Source organism: Pagrus pagrus (genome assembly GCF_965226575.1).
Source record: "Pagrus pagrus genome assembly, chromosome: 14".
Taxonomy (NCBI): Eukaryota; Metazoa; Chordata; class Actinopteri; order Spariformes; family Sparidae; genus Pagrus; species Pagrus pagrus.
This window is the reverse complement of record NC_140198.1, coordinates 13,900,291-13,913,231: the sequence shown is the minus strand read 5'-3', so window position 1 is coordinate 13,913,231 and position 12,941 is coordinate 13,900,291. Positions and strand designations below refer to the sequence as shown.

Here is a 12,941-nt window from a genome sequence, read left to right as displayed (position 1 = left end):
AGTGTTTTCTTTTATACATTGATGAATAAAATCACAACGACAGAAACCGTTTGATAACAGGAGATTTTATTTCAATGCCTGATATTTCATGGTTACTTTCTTGCCAACGCTCCAAATTTGACATTTGCAAGATATTGAAAATACATGTGTTAATTTTTGAAATGATCCAGAGCAGGGGGTTCCCAAAAGTTTATTTGAGAAGTTGCCACGGTGATCATGTCTGAGGGAACTCCAAAATGAGATCAGTTTTCTTTTTTTTTTTTGTGTGCGAGGATATGATTTAACAGAAGTAAACCACTGTCTGTACTGTTAATGCTGAAATAACCACGAAGGAAGTGAAATCTTTAGTCCGTCATAATCTGTCCTCACGTCACATGAATAAGTAGAAACGTCAGGTGTTTCCTTACATTTTCCAGACCTCTCTGCTCTGGAGAACCTCTCGGACCTGATAGGTTAAAATGACGACGCACACCTGTCTTTAAAAGTACATTATAACTGCTGTATTTATTTTTTGCCTTAAAGAAATAGAAAATTGTTCACGTGACAGACTCATAGTAACTGATTAGCTGATTTTGCTTTAATGGCTTACATCATATATTGAATGTCCATAACCCTGGAATGTTCTTTTTTGGGTCTGTGTGCTATATTGAACTATAAAATCTATATCTGACGGTGACCAAATGCTCAGAATTGTTGCTTAAGTTTCACAGTAGCACCTATGCAAACACACACACGTCCACATCCACACTACAGCAACAGTATAGAAATGAGCAAAAATGCTAAACTCTTCATAAAACCTTAAAATAAATATGATAATAATCCACTCAAACAGCTGTTGTCTTTAGATGCAAGTAACTGCCAAAACAGGAAACACAAGTCAAGTATTAATCTGAAGAAGAGTGTTATTACCTCCGAATACAAGTAGCCACCAAATGGAAACTCAGTTATTACCTAACATAGGCTTGTCTTTTCTTCAGATTTCATACGCATGATCAATATATATGAGAACTGACCTGATCAGAGCCTCATCTTCGACCTGTAGCACCACCATGATCCAAAGACCTCATGTGGGGATTAGTTCAACGCAACAAATGCTAGAGAATCTGTTCCTGTGACTGTTAAGACACTTACTGCTCAGACTGTTTCCTTTTTCGGCAGTTACCTGTAAATATATACGAGCATGAAATGTCTGTGTTTTCAACCAGATGATAGCTATTTTTAAAATGTCTTATCTTTTCAATAGCGATAACTCTTTATTGATTGACTGTGTAGGTTTTGTTTCAAATTCTTGTTTTTGTTCTTCCCCTCTAACACCGAGACAGATGTTGATTTTATGTACTGTACATCGGCAGCTTTTATGCAAGGTTACTATAGTACATTGATGTCTTATTTAGATTGGAAGTACATGTACACACTGTACATACATGTACATACTGTACAGTTGTACTTTTTAATCACAACAATCCCTGATTGGTCTCAAAGCAGAGCGCAGAAGAATTTCTTCTCCCTGAAAGGGTTCTCTGAGGTGGGCACGGGGGTGATCAGGGGGTCGTCACAGGAGTGTGCGTCGCAGTACGCCATCAGGTCGGCTGCTGCCTTTGAAACCTGGAGAAGAGGGTGGTCAGATTTCGGGTGGCTCAGGAGCATTTCAACAAACAATAATAGTAATAACAGTCAAAATGATTATTCGCACTTTGATTTTTCTTTATCTATTGGTCTCTGGTCAGAGGTTGTGGTGCATTTAGAGGCCACAAGAAGTAAGAGAGGAAACGTATGTAATATTTAACTGCCAACTGTTTCCCTCTCAGTCTGGATAATCCTACATATTTTCACATATTAGAAACCCTCATCTCACTTGTATATGTGGTCTCATGTCGAGCTGCTTAGTCGATTAATCGATTAAATGCCAACTTGTATTATCGATAAATTTTTTGAGTCATTTTCAAGCAAAAATGTCAAGCATTTGACACTTCCAGCCTCTTAAAGGGTAACACCACCAATTATACACATTAAAGGGGCAATATGTAAGAATTTTAGTTTAAAAAAATGAACTAAAGTTATCAGCAGAATGTGAAGAATTAAGTTTTTTACATTGTGTGTATTGTGCTGCAGAGACATCTACTGAAGTTAGCATGCTAGCCAGCTAGCCCTGGCCCCTCCCAGTCCAAAACTCCCCTGCTTACTTATAAACACCAACACTCTGAGCTCCCAGTCCGAATCAATAGATGCACGGCTAACTAGCTAATGGCAGCTACAGCTAGCAGCAGTTAGCTGTTACTCTTTGAACAGCTGGCCAATTCTTACAAATTGAAAACTTTAAGGTGTCTTGGTGAGTACAACTGCATATGTGAAAAAAGTAGTATAAAGTCTTGTGGCTCCAGAGAAAGCTGCAGATCAGACCGAGTTCCTACAGTGATGTCACTCAGTAGCTAGGTTGCATTGTGGGCAATGTAGGCACCAGGTTTAGAAAAGGAAGAAGAATAAGTGCAATTAAAAAAGTTGATATCTGGTTGTGCTGCATTGATTTTGATAATTAGTTTTTAAACTGTCTATAATGAGTCCAATGGTATGTTTTTTAAAAACCTAGAATCTACATTACCCACAATGCAATGTGGGTAATGTAGATTTATCAGATTACATGCAGCTTCCTCTGAAGCCACAAAAGTCATTGTCACATGTCATTGTTTGCAGTGTGTAGTCTATATAAATACCATTTCATAAGAATGACAGTCCCCATTTACAATCTTTCACCAGATCATTGTATTCAGTCTTGGGTTTTAAACGTTAGTCTGAACACTTGAGCTCAAATTTAGCAAATGAAGACTTAGCAATATCAGTCAAAAACTAAAAATTGAATGTTTCAAATGTTTCTCTATGAAATCTAGGAAAAATTGTGTGTGTTAAATGTGTCTGGACATAGAAAATGTAAATGGGTATAATACCAACAAGGCGAGCAGTTGAAATGTATTGATTCACTTGAAGAATGCAGTAACAAAGGCATCATGATAAGGCAGTAAGCACAAAAATAGACAATGTAATAATACAGAATCAATATCAGTAGAAAAAAAGAGTCTAGGTATAGTAAAGTATAGGAATCAGTACAGAAATACTGGGATTTACTACAATTCGTACAGTTTTCATTGCCAAATTCAACGGTGGATTAAATCCTCATTCAGTCCCAGGATGCCTCTAAATTTTGCAGTGTGGGTTTCTATCTAAAATGATTACAAGGTTCACATTAAATACCCTAATATGTATTGTCACTTCTGTTTGGATTTCACTGATGGATGATCAGTTTTAAAAGGCTGACAATCAGAGCAGAGTCTTGGAGTAAATAGAAGAAAATACTGTAACTTAAATTTACTTAATCAGAGGTGACAGCATCTGAAAAATGGTCCCTAAAACATGGTTATCAGCATTATACATGTTTGTCCCTTACTTAATGTTACACTGACAGATTGTTCTTCTGAAAGAGGAGGGTGCCTCACAGGTGTTTTTGTTGCCATAAGGAACATGACAGACACCAACACCATTTGGAAACTCTCCAAGGAGCAGCATTGACTTGAAGTGTATTTGAGAAGGTCACCGGTGCTTTTCTTCCTCTTCAAACCAATGTCTTTAATGAAAGTTTGTCAAAACGCTTCAGTGCTGTCCTTTTAACTTTGATGTGAGGCTTTACATGTACAAAAGAGGATCAAATGCAAGTCAGACTGTCTTTTTTAATCTTAGGGCAAGTTTAGTTTGTGTATTTATCATTTGAATCTAATGTGGTTACAATATTATGACCTACTGTAGCACAGGAACATTACATACAGTACAATTTCAGTGTTGGACAGCATAATATCTGGACTTTTATTTAAAAATCTGCATTTTATTATTTTGTTTTACCTTTTCAGCAAGTCAAATTCATCAGTCTATTTCCCCCTTTGCATCCCGGTGTGTTTTAGTTTATCACACTATCAAGCTTCATATCTGACTGTGAGGTGACAGATTGTCTTACCTTTATCCTGCAGAAACTAGCCTCTATCTTCAGTTGTTCCACCAACTTCCTGGCTTGGCCGACGCTCATGGTGCTGTTCACTGGGGTGTCTCCTTTCATGCTAGTCACAAACAGAGCAGTGTTTAAGCTACATGGATTTGAAACTCAAAAAAATGAGTTTCCTTTAAAAAATGCAAAAAATTTAATGAATGCAAAAAGTGAAAATGTATATTTTAAATCCCAAGCAATAATTGATCCAGAAAAGCATAATAAGATGTATTTCTAAAACAATTAAGAATGCAGAAATAACACTTGTAGGTTGCAGTTATGATTGAAACACACACTAAGGTTTCTTAATAGCAAAATTAGCCTTTTAATACACCATTATATGTGGTTGATCAAATGAACTACATGTGTCAACTAAGGGTTTTAAGACAAATACATCGTATAGCTCTATTATGTAAAATATGATAATACCTGTGCTGAAAAACATAGTATTTCATTGCCTATTTATACATTTTGGCTGCAAAGAAAGCAAGCATGAAACCAGTCAGTCTCCAGCTATGAAGTATATATATCTGTCAATATTGTGTCATAGAACTGGCACAGCTGCTATATTATGTCATCTTATATGGCAACAAAAGCATGTATATTTCATCAAACGCAAAGGAGACCTGTAAACTGGGCCAAATGGTCAGATTTATCCACCGTGGCCCACAGACTCTCCCACCACGAGCACGAATAACCACAGAAATATCAAATGGAGAATGAAATAAGCACTGCAGCCACACACACGCTGTTGAAATAATGAATAAATATGCACATGACTGAGAATAAATGTGTCACAGATGGAAAGGGAATCAAACAGGATGGATTGTCAACAGGAAGGAAAAAAAACAGCAAAGGAGCGAATCTACTTGAACCATTCTGGACCTTTCCCCATTGTCTTTTCCCCTCTCCCTCCATCAACCCCCTTTTCTCCTTACCCGTATAATATTCCTCTTCAGGTGCAATCTTCCCCCCTCTCTTCTCTCTCTCTTTTTCTCAATTTGTCTGCCTCTCTGTGTCCCTCTGTCAGCCTGTGTTTGGTGGTATCAGTGTAGCCGGACCCCACCCCTCACAGACAACAGCCTGGATGGTACCCTGCTCTGTACAGTCCAGTGCACTGCAATTCTGCCACAATGAGCACTAGATTTGTGGTGGATGGATAGGATCACCCCCTCGGTGGTGAGTGGTATCTGCCAGACGGAGGGAGGGGGAGGCCATTTGTGAAGGTCTTCTTATGAGGGTGGATCGTACCATATCTGTTCCTGGGAAATTGGGGCCAACTGGAATGTCTTTGGTTTCAATCTCTGACATGGAGCAGGATGGTCTCATGTGGTGTGTGGTTTTGGGTTTTTAGTGCTACAAGATGGTATACAGCTTGTCATGTGAACTCAACAGGCCTGGATCATTACGTGTCATCTCTGTGCCTTTTGTGATGATGCCCACCCTCTCCTCTGTTGCTATGGGGACTGCTGCAGTCTAGTGTAGTGGTTTACATCACAGTTCAAATTGTTACATGAATGCTTCTATTTAAAAGGGACTCTGTGTGTGCTATAGATGAAAGGACAGCCTGATTTACATATAAGAATAATAAAAGAAAGACGAAACGTCTGTGTAGGAAAAGCAGAGTGCATGTATTCATGTAGCCTCTCAGATCAGAGACCCTGTGGAGGAAAGAGCTCCATTAGCACAACGGACACAACCGTTATTTCTAGGTCGTAACGCTGTTTGAGTGAAAAGCAGAGCGTTGTGTTTATAATTTGTCACTTTAGATGTTATTTTACAAAAGTACATCGCAGTGAATCTGATACATCTTCTACGTCGTGGTAATTCAAAGAGAACTCGAGCAGACGGACTGGTAACCGCCCGACGCCATCTTTGCTAAGCTAATGGCGCTACGATTATCTCCCTCACGTCACTTTTCCGGCAGTGGCCTATCTTGTTATTTTACTATCTCTGGTAGCGAGGAGGCAGTTTGGCGTTCTTGCTAGTTTGTCCTTCGTGCTTGCCGTCGTACATAAAATGAAAGAAAATGTTTAATTGCGTTGTTGTGGCTTTGTGTTTGGTGGTTGAGAAGTCTTTACACACTCAAAGCAGGATTTATTTATTTTTATCTTTTATCTTATAGTCACATAACAAAACGTTTAATGAGGTAGTTGGTAAGTCCCTTAAACACATATTATGTATATATTTCTTTCTTTCATGCATTCATTATTTTCTTTTGTGTGTGTGTATAATTCTGTATTGTTGGATGTAGCTGATCTCACCACAGCTTACCAGTTATTATATGTAAGTCTGCTCTTCATTAATATTGTTTATTCAAGGTTGATTGTAACTCCCACAAATTTCACTCACAAGATGTAAAACAAAAAGAAACCAACAAAAACTTGCATCTATTTACACATGCAGTGCAAATGAAATTACTTACCTACATAAAATTGTAATGAATTCATGCTGATGTCTGTCAGGTATTGCAGATGAACTTCAGGAGGATAGAGTGAGCAGCAGTTTATTTGGATTTTTAAGCTGCAGCTTCAGTTGAAGGACTCCATCTGCTGGATGATGCTGGCAGGTTTGAATGCATCACTGATCTGCAAAGACCACAAGGCGGCTCCTAATGAACCAGCTGGGAGATATGTGAACCCCCAGCTGCTTTTGAGGTAAAGAGTAAAGAGTTGTTTACAGAAACATGGTGGTGAAATCTCACCATTTCTCTGGAGTAAATTCATTCTCAGAAATGAATTCTCTTCATTTTATGTTATATTTTAGACAAAAAGGGAACCCACACAGACAGGCAGCTAATTGAACAGAAAGCAAGCTTTATTCACATAAAGACGATCCAAACAATACAAAATCCAACAGTCAAAATGCAGGAGGTACAAACCAAATCGTGGTGTGGGAAAACAGGCAGGTACACGAGAAACACAAAGCTGATGTGGGGAAACAACAGGAATTCAGGAGACACACAACGAAAACAGATGAACTGACAAAGAGAAAAACACTAAGGACTAATTAACAAATGAAAGACAGATGAACAGGAAAAAAGGCAGGAAAAGGACAAAGGGTGGAAATGAAAAGCATGAAAAACATGACACATGAGGAGAGTGAACAACAAACTCAAACCATGACATTTAAGTGATAGTGAAATGTCGGGATAAGGTTTGCGCAGTAAATAAGCATTTCAGGGAAAATAAACAAGTGCCACATAAAGATTGGCAGCTTTTATCTTATGACTATTTCTTGGTGGTTTGACCAGATCAACCGATTACCGGGAATATGTCACCACAAAAAAGGCTTAATGAACTCTAACTTACTCTTACTTCTTAGAATAAAACATGTACATTTAAAAGAAATATACCGATATGAGAAACGTGATTAATGTCAGATGATGTTTAAAACTCAGAAGCCCTGTTTATAAAAGCTACTTGTCATAGGAGGAAAAACACAGGTGTAACTAATAACATTAGAGATGACTCTGTCTCCTGAAAAATGTGTCCCAGTAAGAAGGAATACACTGAACTGCACAGGTGAGATTAGTGAAATGATTAATGGCTGCAATACATTTAGGTGTGTAGCCACTAATCATGTCATCCATTACACTGCTTTTCAAGCTATGCAATCTACAATTAACTCTTTACTTTTACCCCCTTATATAGCTTTGCAAGTCAGTTTATAAACATATAACAATTGTCTTTACCACACTATACTGTAGTTGTAAGCAGATAAAAAGTAGTTTTTATTATTGTATTTGCCAACAGCTATAATCCCCATATATCTGATGAATGCTTAATAACACAGTACAACATTTCTGCAATATATATATATATATATAAATCAAGTAACTGGATGCAAAAAATGTCAGTGTCTTAAAATTGGTAATTGGTTATTGATGATTAAAATAAAATCATCATTAATTAATGGATGGATATTATTATACTGTCTTAATGAGCATTTATTTCCTGTTAATACATCAGTTGTGTATATGTCACAGGAGAGGTTATATGTTGACAAATAGGTTAAAAGCCGATTAAGAATAGCTTTATTTCTGCTTACAACTATGTTACAGTGTCTTATAAACCACGTCAATGGTTTATATTTGTTATTGATGTGATTGTGTAATAAACAATACATACACAAACAGTGTAGAATAATAATGATTTCTCCCAGGAAGCATCTCAGAGCGGATGTTATTTTGAATAGCAGCTATCTGCTGTCACTGGTTCTGTCACAAACTCTACACTGGTTTCAGGTAACTCATAATTAAAATATTAAAATATTTATATTTATTTAAATTCTCGTTTTAATTCAGCAGGGACTTGGCAACATGGCTTGTAATTTGTGGAGTTTTAATCCTTGCGAACCGTTTTTTTCCCCTTGCTCTGGCACAAACTCTGAAAAACAGTGACAGCAGGTACAAACCAGTACATGGCTGTGAGGGCCGTGTCTAAAACGCTCACCAGATGGTCCCTGAGAGCCCCTGTTTCATCTCTGCAGGTTGCGCTCTGTTGTAATTAGTCTGGGTGCACCCCATCCAGCAAATAACTTATTTCATAATGCGCCGCCTTAATTATAATAACCTCACAGTTAGCGGTGTACATGATAATGCAACACACAAGTGAGCTGTGAACTTCTTCTTCTGTGGATACAAGAAAAGTAAACTTTATATTTCTTTCTGAAATAAGAAAAATCCAGCAATGTTTTGGCCAAAAAACATAATTTGAGGTCCACCATTGACTCCCTCGTATGTTTAATTATCTCTTAAGCTATAAATATGACATTTCTTTAGACTCAATTAAAAATCCTTGATTAAGATGAACTTAATTACTGTCATGGCGCACTGGAGCCTTCAAGTCTGGGGACCTCAGAGCTGAGACAGTCTGAGTTTTCTCACTTGATTTCTCTCTCATTTGATTCAAAATCTAAGTTTCCGTCTCTGATGCAAATAGTAATTATTAAATTAGGTACATTTTTGTGATTATAAAGTTTGATTTGTCTCATATAATAAAAGAGAAGTTCGAATGCAGACCTTACACACCTTAAAGCTGTCTTGTAATCTACCTGTGCAACGCTGTCAGATTATCGCCGCCTCTCAAAAACCAAACTGCTCTTTCAAATAAAACCTTTGTGTGACCCTGTCAATGCATTGTTGACATTTTGATTTGAAGCCATGCAGCAGATAGTGCACTTCTGTGCCTCGGGCTTGATGTCAATAAATATTGAAACAATGTCGGTAAATGATTTTCATTTCAGCCCATTTGGGCCATTGATTCCATGATTGGACCCGATGGCTGACGGACACTGAAATGCTGGAAATGTTTCAGGCTCAGCAGCAACTGTGGTGTTGATATTGAAGAGCAAAATGCACGATGCATTATCCGTCTGACTCTAAGCATTAATGTCCGATGACTGGGGGCTTTTTAACACAGCTGTTGCATCTAAATGTTCTCCAGAATCGAACATGGCCTTTGCAGCCATAACAGCAGTTAAACGTCCACTATAATAACTATGCGGCGATATCCTCCAGGTAATTATAGAGCAGTGGCTGAGCTATTGTGTGAAATACCTGAACTTTGATTGTCCAGTGGACTGCTGATGACAGTTTGAAATAGATTTTTTATGAATAAAATCATTTACTACATTGGAGGTGACAGCAGATTTGCTGATTGAGATACATTCAGGATGATTCCCACTGAGGAACACATCAGTAATTATGATTTTATATTTGATTCGGTGAATCAAAAAGCTCTTTTTATATTCCCGTTCTTGCCAAAATATTATGTTATTATGTAGATTGTTGCCAACAGATTTAATGTGCAACCTGTTTCCTATATACTACTAAATGGTTTTGTCTCATATGTTTTGGAGGAAATGTCATCGCTGCAGTTTCCAGAGTTCAGAGGACATTTTGTGCCTTTGTAGATACATTTATCAAACAGATTTCCTATCACGTTGAAAGAAATGTTATCCAGGTGGTGATACTTTTCTTATATCGTACTTGCTGCTGCTCTGAAGTGGTTGTATATATATATTAAAGATTGATTTAATTCATGATTTTACAAAGCATTGTATTACATGATGACGTTGGTAGTCCATATCTGCTACTCACTGAAGCAGAAATAACACAGATGGATTAGCAAATCTCGTAATTTAAGAAAAGAAGCTTCTCTGTTTCCTGGTTGTACTGCAGCGGATACTCCTGTATTGCTTGTCGGGCGGCCGTATGGTGGCCGTTGTTGGTTTTAGTATTCCTCGGGCTCCGTGCAGACATCTAATGTATCACTGATACTCGGCAGATGGTTATCAGTGATGTTCTGGATGGTTTTCATCACACGCTCTAGAGCCTTCCCTTCCTAGGCCGTGCACAAACCATGCTTATATCTTTAACTCACTTACTCAAACATGCTACAGCTACCTATGACCTACATTTGTTAGGCTAACTGACAGCAAAAGTGTGGTGTCGGAGCGTGGAAACGGACAAGTTTCAACCCTCCATTTTCTTATCTGCTAGTGCTGACGAGTTCATTTGTTAACATGCTCACAATGTCAGTTATAACATCAGCAGGTAATGTTTGTTTCAGCAGAAAATATTCACCATTTTCATCATCTTGGCGCGTTAGCATGCTAACATTAGCTAATTAGCATCAAACACAAAGTACAGCTGAGGCTGATGGGAATGTTTCTTTGCAACCATTTGGTCATAAACCATTCTTGGTAGATTTTAGGCTCGTTCAATTGGACAAATACATATTTTGACCTGATGATGGAGCTAGATGAAAAGTTTACACCTGAATGTCCAATTATATTCAGTATGGATCACAGTAGTACCAGAGCGACAGTGCCATCCTTTGAACAACACCTCTGGCGTAACTCTGGGCTAAAACTGAAAATGGGTGTAAACAGAGAACTCTAGATCACCAGTTGCGACTGGATTTTAAAGAGACATTATGAAAAACAAACCAGGTCCTCACAGTTACATACAGTCAGTCTAGTACTGCTCCGCACTGCACATGCTTTTTATTCACAGTAGTTATTGTGAGGCAGACAGTGAGTTTGTTTTAACCTCTCACTGATCGATCCGCCCCCTGGGCGCTAACACAGCTGTGAATCCCAAACCAGCTCTTATGCAATGATGAGCAAAGCAGATCTGGGTGGGGTGATCATCTGAATCATCAATCGCAATTGGCCGTTCATATTGACGGTAATGCAACGGCTCAATACTTTAAAAATAGACACTCCCGACTACATTCAGAGAGTGCTGGTGATCAGTGGGCACAGTGAGCTCCGGCCTATCAAACTGTATTGTTTATTGGACGTTTGTGTTCACTTAGAAAAAAAAACGAAAACTCCCCAAAATGATTATTTCTCTTCTTTTTTAAATTTTTTTTTATTAAAAGAGCCAGTTCCAGTGTGTTTACTAGAAATTAACATGGAGAACAACTTCACAATCCAGCCATCAGGTTTTTGTACTGCACACTTTAGGATGCTATTAAGGTAACATTATCATATTCATCTATAACCAACAAAAGAGAAGACAAGACAGCAATTAAATCACTTGATGGGAAATCTTCAGTCATGTCACCAACACAGGAACCAAATTATTCAGAGCTGCTGCTAACATGAAAGAGATGGAAGAAGGAGCATGTGTCTGAACTGAAGTCGAGCAGCCAAACTCCTCTGAAAGACCTTGTTTTTCGAATCTCTTTATGCAGCGTGTGCGCCTATTGCACAACTGTTCTGCCAGGATGGGAGTTTGACGTCATGCCAATAAAAGTATAGTCACATCTGAACCAATGATCAGTTCCCACACATCTCTTTTCTTGTCATCTTCATCCTGGCTGGATGCTGCTGTCAAAAACCTTTGAACTAGTTCTGATCTTCAAACTTCTCCACTTCAGTCCTCTCTGGGAAGTCATGGATGCTTGGAAGGCCTGTGTGTATTTGAGATAATAATCTTGACACTGGCTGACTTTGCTAGCTACAGTTTCTCTGAAGCACATTTCAGTATAACCCCACTTGACTTTTTGCATATTATTTTGTGCTACATTGCATTTTTTTTTAAGGACTTTTAAGTCAGAGTTCTACTCAAGATTCTCAAAGTTTGTGCCGCCCCAACGCTCATGAAAGCTAAGAATATATTTTTTATAAGGAGGCAAATTAAATCAGGTCCAAACATTTTTTTAAATGCAGTTTTCTTGTAAGCTTTGACATCAGACAGTTTACCTCAAAAACAAACATATACAACACAAAAAGCCCCTAATTCATCTTCCTCTAGCCTACAGCTGTCTGTTTATAATTTTGCATGTATTACTGGATTTGTAATAGGCATTACTATTGTTCAGTGTTAATTTTGTCTACCAATTCTATTTTAAAAGTACTTGACGTCGTCACATTGTAACATGAGATCAATTACATATATTCTATATACTGTATGTGCTGCTTTATTTTTAAACAGATTATTATTTTTATTTTTTTGCACAGTAGAGAATTACAGATTGTTGCTTACTCAACCTGTCAAAAAACAATCATGACAAATGCAGGTTGTGAATGTGTGTTAAAATGTTCAGATTTGTATCACAGTTATATTAACATGTGCAGTGTAAATTCACTTGACAGAAACAGCATCTTAAGAACAGCTGTGCTAAGCCGAAGACTAAAATCAGAATGCTAACACGCTCACAATGATTATGCTAGCACGCACGTGTTTAACATCTCACTTTCAGCGTGTTAGCATGCTAACATGTGCTAATTAGCACTAAACACGAAGTACAGCTGAGGCTCAAAGGAATTGTATTACTTTAGCAGACATTCGGTAAAAAAAACCCAACAAAGTACTGGATAAACAGACATTTTAAAAAGTCAAAAAGATTAAAGTTTTTACAAATCATCTTCTGGGGACCATGAATATCTGAACCAAATT

The 12,941-nt window shown here is 37.8% G+C and overlaps 1 protein-coding gene across 1 annotated transcript; it reads right to left on the bottom strand.

Moving 5' to 3' along the window:
- Window positions 1-46: 46 nt before the first annotated feature.
- On the bottom strand, window positions 47-5,395 carry gng3 (guanine nucleotide binding protein (G protein), gamma 3). Its single transcript, XM_084373814.1, has 3 exons — window positions 4,966-5,395; window positions 4,001-4,100; window positions 47-1,605 (listed from the first exon to the last, which is right to left on the bottom strand). Exons 2-3 carry the CDS (start codon window positions 4,097-4,099, stop codon window positions 1,477-1,479), a joined length of 228 nt encoding a protein of 75 aa, XP_084229940.1. The 5' UTR covers window position 4,100; window positions 4,966-5,395; the 3' UTR covers window positions 47-1,476.
- Window positions 5,396-12,941: the final 7,546 nt, after the last annotated feature.